Source organism: Pelecanus crispus, chromosome 2 (assembly GCF_030463565.1).
Source record: "Pelecanus crispus isolate bPelCri1 chromosome 2, bPelCri1.pri, whole genome shotgun sequence".
In the NCBI taxonomy this organism is placed as follows: Eukaryota; Metazoa; Chordata; class Aves; order Pelecaniformes; family Pelecanidae; genus Pelecanus; species Pelecanus crispus.
In genome coordinates, this window is record NC_134644.1 from 166,681,268 (window position 1) to 166,693,685 (window position 12,418).

The 12,418-nt window shown below is 44.9% G+C and overlaps 1 protein-coding gene across 1 annotated transcript in view; it reads left to right on the forward strand.

Annotated features, from left to right (window-relative positions):
• The first annotated feature begins 347 nt into the window (after positions 1-347).
• The window catches only part of TG (thyroglobulin), a 167,469-nt gene continuing 155,398 nt past the window's right edge, over positions 348-12,418 (forward strand). The window contains exons 1-8 of the mRNA XM_075705217.1: positions 348-432; positions 673-781; positions 1,694-1,791; positions 3,161-3,364; positions 3,661-3,820; positions 8,162-8,268; positions 9,408-9,551; positions 11,364-11,549. Of these exons, the coding sequence (XP_075561332.1) occupies positions 348-432; positions 673-781; positions 1,694-1,791; positions 3,161-3,364; positions 3,661-3,820; positions 8,162-8,268; positions 9,408-9,551; positions 11,364-11,549 (1,093 nt within the window). The remainder of the gene's footprint in view (positions 433-672; positions 782-1,693; positions 1,792-3,160; positions 3,365-3,660; positions 3,821-8,161; positions 8,269-9,407; positions 9,552-11,363; positions 11,550-12,418) is intronic.

Consider the following 12,418-nt stretch of genomic DNA (forward strand, 5'->3'; position numbering starts at 1 on the left):
GAGCTGGTGCTCTGGCTGGGGTTGTGTCAATATGCTCAATTTGCATGTTGATTTAACTAAGTCCCCCCTGCCACCCCCTGTGCCTGCTGCCACTTGTTCTCCTCTCCGATGACCGGGCTCAGTAGTGCTCCCCGGAGCGGGGATGAGAACTGGCTGAGGAGAACGACAAGGGCAGTTCCAGGTGAATGAGCCTCTTGCAGTTTTCTCCGAAGCATCATATGCGTCATTCGCCCAATTTCGTGGCCAGTCTACCAGTGCATAAGTGAACCCATCCGCGCGATGGTTGCTATAAAAAGGCAGGTAAAGGCTACATGGGGTGTGCAGGGCTGCCTCGCTGACAAAAGGGGATGGAGCTCTCCCATCGCGAGATGGGATCCATCCCATTTTGCACCCTTTGCTGCTTTATTAGCATAGCAGCAGCCAATATATTTGGTAAGCAAGCTTGTTCTTTTCCTTTGCCTGTGTCCAGTAGCGATTGTGCTCCTGTGATCTTTGTGCTGCTCTGTGTATTATTCCGATGAAGGACATAATGATCTTGAATCTTGCACACTGCAAACTTAGCACTACTGGACCTGGGGCTTTCACCACGCAGCGTTGGCACTAACAGGGTTTTGATAAGAACAGGCTTGTGGTGAAACCACCCTTACCTGTTTCCCTTCTTGCTGCTTTCAGAATACCAGACAGATTCCCAACTGTTACGTCCATGTGAACTTCAGAGGGAAAAGGCTTTTTCAGAAGGAGAAACCTACATTCCTCAGTGCTCAGAAGATGGCCAGTTCAGGTAACTCATCCCTGCTATTATTCTGCTGTTATGTGACATGACATTTCATTACTAATGAAAGTATTAGCTTCAGCTTTGAAGAGCCTCTGTATCAGTGGACTGGAGGGTGAGGGGTGCAGGAGACTGAAGGGACTTCCTTGAGCCATGTTGCAGATACAGCCTCTCCTGAATGAATTCCATGTTGCTGGAAATAATTTCTGGGTTAAGAGGTCAATCTAATATTAATAGACTAATCTTGGCAGCATTAGTTCCATGTTAAATACTTGGTGCAGGTTGTTGTGTAATGCAACTGCTGTCTTCCTACGCATGCTCGTGGGCACACGGTCTGTGATCAGTGTGCCAGCTGGCACAGCTGAGCCAAGTTGACTTAGAGAAGTTATCCACGTTGCTATAAGTGGCACAGTTGGGTTTCCTTCTAAGGGCAGTAAAGGAACTAAAGCACATAGAGAACAGTGGTCTAGAGAGCAGCATGTTGCTTGAAGATGCAAGAAGTTAATGAGTTAAAGCTGAGGCTGAGAGGGAGTGCAAATTGTAGCGTTCTCTACTGTTATCTCACTGTTTTTGCCTAGGGTGGGGGATCTACACCATGCTAGATTTGACTTAAAAAAAGTCTCAAAATGTATGGTAATTCCCAAATACTGAGAATCAGGATTCTGTCCAACCTGCTTGCTTCCTGCATGACTTCAAGTCACTTATCTGCAATTCCTGCAGACTTCAGAGAATTGCTAGAATTAAGAGCTCCCATCAGGTAGACTTTGAGTCACCAGAAACACAGCCCTTTCTGCTTCCATTATTTGTGGTGTTTAAGTACTTGAACTTGTTTGTCTTGCTTTATGTCTTGGTTTACATCCCATACTGACTGAGGACTCTGTTGCTAACAAAGTAAAATATGTTACTTGTAATCTCATTCAGGACAGTTCAGTGCAGTAGGAATGGTCTTTCCTGTTGGTGTGTGGATGAGAATGGCATTGAGGTTCCTGGCAGCAAACAGAATGGATATCCCACATCTTGTAAGTCACAAGTTTCTCTTTTTTCGTCAGATTGGGTAACGAGGCATTTAAATCTGCCTTTGAACTGCTGAAATCAAGAATAGGTTAGCCCCAGACTTTGGTGAACTCTAGTTTGTTGTAATTTGCTGGGTCTTTCTAGTGAAACTTCTGGAGTTTCTTTGGAGCTGATCATGGAAACCTGGTACACCTGGATGATTTGTATTCATGAAGGTCATAAAATCATAGAATGCTTTGGGTTGGAAGGGACCTTTAGAGGTCATCTAGCCCAACCCCCCCGCAGTGAGCAGGGACAGCTTTAACCAGATCAGGTTGCTCAGAGCCCCATCCAACCTGACCTTGAATGTTTCCAGGGATGGGGCCTCCACTACCTCTCTGGACAACCTGTGCCAGTGCTTCACCACCCTCGTTACATCCAGTCTAAATCTACCCTTCTTTAGTTGAAAACCATTAGTCCTTGTCCTGTCGCAACAGGCCTTGTTAAAAAGATTCTCCTCATCCTTCCTGTAGGCCCCCTTTAAGTACTGCAAGGTTGCAATAAGGTCTCCTCACAGCCTTCTCTTCTCCAGGCTGAACAACCCCAACTCTCTCAGCCTGGCCTCGTAGGAGAGGTGCTCAAGCTCTCGGATCATTTTGGTGGCCCTCTTCTGGACCCGCTCCAGCAGGTCCATGTCCTTCTTGTGCTGAGGGCCCCAGAGCTGGATGCAGTACTGCAGGTGAGGTCTCACCAGAGCAGAGTCAAGAGGCAGAATCACCTCCCTCGACCTGCTGGCCACGCTTCTTCTGATGCAGCCCAGGATACGGTTGGCTTTCTGGGCTGCAAGTGCACATTGCCGGCTCATGTCCAGCTTTTCATCTACCAATACCCCCAAGTCCTTCTCTGCAGGGCTGCTCTCAATCCCTTCATGCCCCAACTTGTATTGATATTGGGGGTTGCCCCATCCCATGCGCAGGACCTTGCACTTGGCCTTGTTGAACCTCATGAGGTTTCCAGAGACCCACCTCTCCAGCTTGTCCAGGTCCCTCTGGATGACATCTTGTCCTTCTGGCGTGTCAACCATGCCACTCAGCTTGGTGTCATCTGCTAACCTGCTGAGGGTGCACTCAATCCCACTGTCAATGTCACAGTAATGTAAATCATAAATGAAAGATCAACTTAATGTATTGGCTTTTGAGTTGGAGGGCTTCAACGCCATCTGTGGTGGGTTTGTGTATACCAATTTTCATGACCTGAGGTTCATCAATGTCCTCATGCCACCTGGGTGGCAGAATCAGAACTTGCAGCTCTGAGAAAACTCAGATGTTGCCTTAATAAATGATTCTGTGCCCAACAAGTATCTTCTTCTAACAGTGCTCCTCTCTGCTACTACAGGTTTATCATTTTGCCAGCTGCAAAAGCAGAGGATCTTGGTGAGTCGCTACATCAACAGCAGCAGCATCTCCTACATCCCTCAGTGCCTGGATTCAGGGGCATTTGATGCGGTGCAGTGTGACACGGAGCTGGGTCAGTGCTGGTGTGTAGATCCAGAAGGAATGGAGATTTATGGCACCAGGCAGAGAGGAAGGCCAACACGGTGTAAGTAATATTCAGCAAAACAGTGGGGTTTGTAGAGTGGGAAGGTTTGGTGTGAGTGAAAGGTGGTAGGTAGATCAGGAGCTTGGACGCTGCAGCCTATGCTTATCCTACAGAAGTATAGGTGCTTAACTGAGGAATTTAAGTCTCTGTTTCCTTTGGTTATAAAGAGAATATGAGGCTTCTAAGGGTCCATATTCAATGTAATGAGTCTAAACCCCTTCCAAACCATGGGATGGCTACTCAGCAGTTCATGGAAAGTTAAAACATCAGTAGACATTACCTTTTTTGCCTGTCAGGTCCGGGGAACTGTGAGATCCGAGAGCGTCGCATTCTTCATGGGTTTGGGGAGAAGAGCCCACCACAATGCTCAGCAGATGGAGAGTTTCTGCCTGTCCAGTGCAAGTTTGTCAACACTACAGACATGATGGTTTTTGATCTCATCCATAGTTATAACAGGTAAAAGTATAGGCTTCTGAAACAGGGAGGCAGTCCTGCATACCTCTTCAAGTCGGTGACTTACTGCATTTGGTTTTTTCCACATGAAGCCCTTCTTCTGTGACCCCATATCATGTTATTTTATGTTAGTGAATGGACCAAGTAAAAAACTTTTTCTTCTGAATTAAATTTTCTCATTTAGAAAAGCCTGATATTCCATCCCTGCAGTCTAATCAGTGTGTCCTCACACAGCGGTGGATACCACATTGCAATCTGTATTTGGAAAAGTAGCCAGGGCTACGTTTCAGACAGACACACAACAGCAAATGAGATAAATGTGGAAGGAAGAGAGGAATTCAAATGTGTATGTGCGGTAGAAAAGATTATTCCATAGGGGAGATGAAAACAGAGGGACAGACAGACAAGAGGCAACGTGCAAAAAGCAAGTTCCACATGACAGTGGGAAACTTCCGTCAGTTTAGGCAGTGCCAGGGTTGCTCACACAGGTGAACCAGCAGGTGATGAATGGGCATGCTGACATACAACTGGCTTTGGGTGGTTGGAGTGGGCTGGGGAAGACTTCAAAATGCTGGATCAAATGCTTGTCTGTGGGAGCAAGAAGCTGTTGTCCTGTGGAGAAGCTGGGAATTAATGCTCAGGTGGAGTAGTAAGGGATGGACAAAGGGAACTGCAGGGGAGTTTGTTTCGGTACAGATGTTCAGACACTTCAGAGAAACCTTTTGGTCTCTTGCGAAGGGCTGTTATCTTGGCACCTCAGCCAACACAGTTCTCCAGTGGAGGGCAGTGGAGTAAATGTAATGTCTCATTCTGACTTGGCTCTGTAGTAGCAAAGGCATTTTACTGTAAATGTCAATTTTGCTGTTTTGAGGGTTTTCTTTTTTAAGTAAAACTGAAAGGCAGGCCCAAATGCACAGTGCAAATTTGTCCGAGCTTCAGGAGAGGTTATTTTGGCAAGAGCAAAACAATCTGGCTGTTTTGTTTGTTGGCCTGTGGAGCATGGAAATTCTAAAAGAGCAATTACAGAGGAGAAAGCAATGCTTTAAATTAACCTTTTTTTTTTTTTTCTTTTCCCATTTGGAGATTGGTCTGCAAAGGCCTGTGAGACTGGGCTTTTCTTGTGTCTGTGTCACGTAATTAATCACAGCAGGATCATTTCAGTCCCAGCTGTCTACCTTTCTAATTATGGCATTGACTTAACCCATCACCATCATATCTCAGTATCTCAGGTCATTAATGTATTTATTTTCACACTATTCCTGCCTGGAATGTCATTATCCTGTCCCTTAAGCAGGACGCTAGAATACGGAGTTGAAGGGATGAGTTCCACAGCAAAGGACTATAGCAGAACAGGGATTTAAACCCATACTCTGTGTTCACGTGGAACTAGTGGAGCAACTTTCATTGGTTCCACAGACTGTTTTTCGAAATCTAGACATGTCAAACTAACTCCCTTCCCAAATTTTTTCCTTACACCTTTATAAATACTCCAGAATAAATCAGGATGTTAAAAAAAAAAAATTGAGAAATTCAGAAATTTAGAGCTAAGACTTTTCCAAGAGGAAGACTTTTGGAAAGAAAGATAAACCCAAATTTCCTGCCTCATCCTGGCAACATGGCTGCTGTTACTTATTTTATACAGACTGTGCCTGGGTCCTGCTTGGATGGGCAGTCATAGAGAAGGCCCTGTAGCAGACTGGGGAGAAAGATCAAAAAATCAAAACTTGAGGAGGATCTTTCTACTCTCTTGCTATAATTTTCATCAGACTGGAGACCTTGTGTCAGTGACTTTATCCCAGCTCACTGGAGATTCTGCCCTATTATGTGTTATGTCATTGGCAGTGGAAAAAAAACCACAAATTGTTTTTTTCCCTCTGTTTCTGAATAGTTAATGAGAAAGGCAGCTATAACTTGAGCTGCACATAGAAACATAGAAGGAATTACTTGTAAACCTGCTTTTGAAGATCAGTAATGAGTTAACTTTGCTGGAAGCCAGGAGCAGAGACTCATAGTTGGAAGAAAAGGTCAACAACCTCACATTTATTTATTTTCCCATATTTCTGAGTGCAAGCATTCTTGTTGAAACACACGGATACACTATAAATTTATCCATAACTTAAATGTCGTCATCTTTCCTTCAGTCATTGTTTGGACGGGGTCTGATAGATGAGGTACTCTGTATTATCACTTCTCATCTCAGGGGCTGTGATTAAAAAGAGGCTGAGAAAAGAAAAGAAGTGGTAGGAAGTGAGTTTTCCAAGTAAGGTGAGAAAAATTCTGTCCTCTTGTTTGTGTGGGCCTAATTTATATCTGTTTGTACTTCATTTAGCTGTGCTCTCAACTTGGAACAAAAATAACCAGAATGACAGGATATGACTACAGACCTGCCCCATATAAAAGTAGTATAATTATGCATTTGAATTGTTAACGTTGAGGATGAAAGAAAGAAGCATACAGAATTTTTTCATTGCATCCTGTTTCACTCAGCTAGATGCTGAGGTGCTGAGCTCCAGGGACATGAGCAGTGCGGAGGTCTGTCTTTCAATATATGGGTATTGCTCTCCTAAAAACAGAAAAGATCATTTTCCTGATTGGGCAGTGGTCAGTGCATGATAATTCAGGGGAACAGAAAGCTCTTGAAACGCCCCAAGCCATTTATATCCTTGTGTGTGTAGAAGACCATAAAAGATGGTATTTAGCTGTCTATATCTTAAATTGCATTGTTTTAATGCTGACAGAAGTCCCTTTGTGCCCTGAAGTATGACATTTTGATTGCTTTTAGCATGCCAGTGTTGGCAGCAGAGCAGGATTTGATGATCCAAAGTGGAGGGAGTCAGTAGGCTTTTAATTTGAAGATGAGGGAGAGTGGCAGGGTGAAGCAGCGCTACGCAGGGATGTGCAAGCTCGGAGACAGGAGCACTGCTGGATAATGCTGGAACAACCCTGAGGTTACCAGCCCCTTCCTCTGCCAGGGGTTGATGTTGCTTTGTGCATTCCCCAGCTTGTACTTTGGTGTACTGAGGAAGCAGTAACATCTTCAGCTCTACCGGCAAGAGGCGGCAGAGCTCTCAGGCAGGCTCCTGAAGGTAGCAAAGGGCCATTACTCCACTCCTCTCACCTGACCGCCAGCCCTGAGCCAGGCAAACGTTTTGCTGCGTTTCTCGGGGGCACTGCAGACTGCACGTGCTGTAGAGCAGCCCTGAGGTTGCAGGAGGATGACACTGGAATTGAGGCTGGTCACAGTCCCAGTTTCACACAGCTTCTGTGAAGGGCTTTGGCATGTTAACCTTTTTCCCAGTTGATCAGGGCCTAATCTACCATTGCTCTTACTGCTAAGTGTCCTTCCGTGGTAAAAACCTACTTTCTGTAATTCTCTGAACGTCTTGAGCAGAAAATTCCACTTCCCGGCTGTCAGATTTTTCCCAAATAAGCCACATGCAGCTGGGACATCAGACCTTTATGGTATTTCAGGGTAAGGGTATATGTCTGTAAAATAAGACAGTTGTTTTGGAACATGACAAAATTGTTCTGCTGGTAATATTGCCTGAATCTAGAAAAACTTATCTTCTGTTTGCTTGGAGAAACTCTAGAGTGTCTGTCAGTTACGATCGCACTTATTATATTTTTTTCCAGCTTTGACCCTGTTAAGTTTCCTTCGTAAATCATTGCTTTGCTGGAATCTGTCTGTTGTCACTCCTAGAATATTCTACTGGAAATTGGTGTTTCTTTGATCTCCAGAAGTAAGAGTCAATCTTACTTGTAATATGTTAAAACCCCTTTCTTCTTAATCTGTGAGCCATGCTCTCAAAATGAAAAAGATTAGTGAGGTTTTTATCAGCTTTTGTGCTTAATTCAGCGCAGAAAGCATATGTAGCATGTAGGGAAGAGGAAGCAACCTGTATGTTTAGGCACTCTGCCATTCTGTGCAGATTCATGGAAGGAGCTAACGAACGGGTGTTGTAATAACATTAAGCCAACGTCGGCCTATTTTACACTCTTTGACAGGCTTTCAAAGATGAGAATAGAATTGAAAACGAGTGTTAGATGCTGGGCACCTGCTTAGGAAGACTCAGAAGTCTGTCTGAAGGGAGATCTTATTGTCCTGTGTTTGCTTAAAAAATTGTGCTTAGAAAAATGGCATTTAGGAGACTTGTTAGCCTGCTGAAACACTGATTTGGATCATGTCAGAGTCTTGTTGCCACAAGGAGACGGAAGGGCATTGTAACAGCTTTGTGCTGTGCAGACATCCTTGCCATACAAATTCAGGAGGGACGGACAGATGATGCTTTGTTGTTGTCAATGCACCTCCCCAGGCTCTTCACAGGAGGCTGCTTTTCCTTCCAGGCTCCCGGAGGCTTTCCAAACGTTCAGCTCCTTGCGGGAGATGTTCCCAGAGGTCTCTGCATACTGTTACTGCGCGGACAGCCTGGGAAGAGAGTTAGCAGACACTGGTAAGTACCCTCCAGCATCTAGTCCTTTAACTTCAGCGGCTTTGAATTCCCAAGGGAAAGGGCCAAATAACAACTGTCAGTCTTCAGCTTCATTTGGGACTTGTTTCATTCTTACAAGGGGTAAGACCACTGTGACCAGTGTAGCGCCCATGGGAAAGACTGGAACTCACTGGTGAAATCCCACCCTTAGGAGCAGTGCTTCAGTCAGCAGCAAGTGGAGCTGCTGCCCAGGAGCTAATGCCATCCTTTCTGGGATGTGGGATAGGATTTCTGAATGCCCAACCTCTGCCCACACTAGAAAGCTGCATTGTATTCGGTAGGTCCAATTAGCAAATGCAGGAGAATATAAAGGACCTGGAGACTGAACTGTTTTCTTCTTGCTCAGGTAGAATCATGGAATGATTTGGGTTGGAAGGGAACTTTAAAGATCATTTAGTCCAACCCCTCTGCCATGTCTGTGGACATCAGATGGTCCTTCCTTTTTTCTCGTGGCCTCAGGATACCTTTTAGGCATGTTAATAGTTGATGGGACACTTTATAAGAAAGAATGTTTTTTCTAAGAAGAAGGAATGAGGAGGTTGAGGACTTCCAGCTCCTCTTCCTTAGATACTGTGGTTTTAAAAATTAAAAAAATAAAACAAACCAAAATAACCCAGGAAAAATGCAAAGCATGATAGCTTCAAATTTAGATGATAGATGAGAACTTCAACATTTAATTCCTACAAAGGCGAGAAGTTCTCTAAAAATTTGTGCACTCAGGGAAGCTACTGCATGTCTTTTTTTTTTTTTTGGTATACAAACAAAATGATTGGCAATTGTTTTTTGTAATATCAGTTTCCAAAATTCCATCAATTACGCTACTGCAGACTGAACCCAACAAAATCACACCACAGTGCCCCTTACTGTATGTTCCTCCTGCTTGTTTTAGTAGATATCAAGGCATAAAGCTAATGACTGGGCATTCAGCCGTGGGTTATATGGTGCGGTGCATTAGGGTTATGCAGCATAAGTTCACGTTTGGCCTGTTTAGAGGACTGGTTTTCTTTTTCCTGATAGGCTTCCAGTTCTGCTACTCTGGTGTAAAGCAGGTGACTTCAGTCTTAAAACCAGACTCTGTGCTAAAAGTCTCTCTTTCCCAGGCTTGGAACTGCTGCTTGATGAAGTTTATGACACAATTTTCTCCACGCTGGAGCCTGCCCGCATGTTCACGGAGACCAGCATATATCGGATCCTGCAGAGGCGGTTTCTGGGGGTTCAGCTAGCTACCTCTGGCAAGTTCAGATGTAAGTAACACCCAGGTGATGCCCTGTAAATAAGGTGACAATTTTGGAGTTTATATGTGGCACCTGCCATTGGAGAGAGTTGTTCTAGGAGTCTTTTGCACTAAAAGCATATAATATCACAGCTTCAGTGCAAGAAACACTACCCCTGAACTGCAGCTGACTTTTAATCTCTGGATTGTACATTCTTCTCAGCAGATTGTGCCTGTCCTCTGATCTGTGCTTTCACATGCACTTGAAATACGCGTTAGTTGGAAGTCCATGAACTCTCCATATCTCTCGTCTTGAGATTCTGGAGGTGGATCTGATGATTTCTTAAATTAAAAGCCTGAGAAAATGCTCCCTAATTTATGGCGGTACACTCAGCAATAGGAAGGACCTTACATTGGCCACAACATGCTTGATCCCCAGGAGGCTACACAAGAGTTTGTGCAAGAAAGAGTTTGTGAGCAAGGCTGAACTTCTGGATCTGCCCTTGGGTCCATTCCCTCCCTGGTTGGGGCAGGCAAATGGGGAGAGAGTTTCTCTGCCTACGGGCAGTGAACTCTGCAGGACAGAAGGTGAGGTACCTCCTTCACTCTCCTACACCAGAGCCCAAGAGAATTGCCTTGGCTGGGGGGAGTTTGAACACTCTGGTTTGATCCTTCATCCTCCCATCCAAATTCTTCTGACATTGCTGTCGTCACTAAGGAGTTGCATCACCAGAGATAGTAAGCAGACACTGATGTAAGTCTTCCGGCCACATAGTCACGTGGCTTTTCTATGTCTGGGACAAGCTGATCATTCTGGGGTCTGGAAAGCACCTTCCCCCTCCCACTGCACAGAGTTGTGCAATGAGCTCTGACTGCAGCTAGGGATGCAGCAGCTGTCAGCAAAGACGAAGCTGTAACAGCCACAAGATGGAGATGTGATCACGTTCCTCAGCCACGGACAGGGACTGCTTTGGTGACTTATCCAGATCTGATACTGCCACCTGAAGCCACACACGTTAGGAAAGTTGTCAGACTTCCTTGATGAACAGGGTGCTCTGATGTGATGCTTTTGCTGCCTCAACCTGGTAGCTGAGTGTAGCTGGAAAGCTCTTGAAGGTGAGAAATGTTTAGGCTGTAGGATTGCAGGTTTATATAAACAAGCAAAATTTCTGTTGGAAGAGTGGAGTCTAATGTTGGAGAGATCATAACTCCAAAAATCTGCTTTATGGAGTTTTGGCTTCTCTGCCAAATGGCCAAATGGCAGAGAAGGCCAGTTTGACAGGAAAAGGGTCTTCAGATCCCTGCAGAGGGAAATTAAAGAAATTGGATGGTCCCGGACCAAATCTCCACAGTCAGGTGCAGACCCTTTTGCAGGAGCAATGCCTTGCTCTCACCAGAAATATTGTTGCTTATCTGTGTCTTGGTCTCCCCAGCTGCACATCTATATCTGTTGACCAGCTTTGCATCTGCATTAAGGGCCAGAGCTCACCTAGCCTCCAGTAGATGCTGCTGCTCTGCCTACCCATGACTATGGCTGAAAAATGTGTTGAAGTTTTATTTTCTGTTTAGCTTTCAGAAATTATACCTACAGCAGAAAACCCTGGGGCCAAATCTCTAGGGGAAAAGGGGATGGAGAATTTGCATTTTGGGCTGGTACTTGAAGTTTCCTAATGGAGAATTTGCATTTTGGGCTGGTACTTGAAGTTTCCTAAAAACAGTCAGGAAATTAAACTTTTTTTTTTTTTTTCTCTTTTCCCCCCAAATAGGCAAACAATGGGATCAAGCAGAGATGGCTCTGAAACTTTAAGCTTTCCCTCCTTAACACATTCTGTTTTATTTCCAGGCCCCTCGAAGTGTGAGGTTGAGCGGTATGCAGCCCTGCGTTACCAGCATGCCTACGTGCCGTCTTGTGATACAGATGGGGGCTATGCGGCAGTGCAGTGTCAGCGGGGAGGACAGTGCTGGTGTGTGGACACCAAAGGGCAAGAGGTCCAGGGCACAAAGAGACGAGGACAGCCCCCGGCCTGTGGTATGTATGAGGTTTGGAAGAGGAAAAATGAGTACATCTCTCGTGTTCGTTTACTCGCTCAATCTGTGTGAATCACTTTCATTTTTCTTGGAAAAATCAAAGAGAGTTGGGGGCAATGATTTGATAGTAATTGTTGAAGTGTGGTGCAAATGCCAGCCGTTGTCCTTTGGTGCTTCCCCAGCTGGTGCCTGCGAAAGGCCAGCCTGGGTCTGTGGGAGCTGTAGGAAGAGAAAAGGAGCTAGCAAGCACCGTTGTCTTGTAGATCCATGTATGCTTCAAACTCAAGCCACGCCTGTTCACCTTCTCTCCCCAAACACTTCATCCACTGCAGGAATTTCGTCTTTAGACAAAGAAACCTGAAGGACCAGTTCCCTTCTTGTCTCTGACAGATTCTGGTGTTCAAAAACTGGGATCCAAAAACCTCCCTGGGGTTAAAAGCCACATTCTAATAAATTATTAAATAACATATTCCTTTTGTTTTCCTTTATGACGTTTGTTTAGCTGTTTAGTTTTGCATACAGCAAGGCTTTTCTTTGCAGCCGTGATATCTGTCTTGACTCCAGGGGCTGGAGCATTAGGTCAGAATATCTGGGATAATATAAGGAAGCCAGTGATAGTGGGTTCGGGTTTTGCCTCCTTCCTTTGGTGAAATGCTATGGAATTTCTAAGTTATCTCTCATCCTGAACATTTTTTTCCCATCTCTGTCACTGCATATTTGGCCACAAAAATTGCCAAATCCAGTAAAAAAAAAGCAAAAAATTCGGGAAAGGTGGATGGGTTTGGGCTTTGAGAGATTTCATTAAGAATACACCATCAAATCAGTGCTCCAAATGGAAATGACAGCAGAAATGCCAAAGGGCTAGAGGGG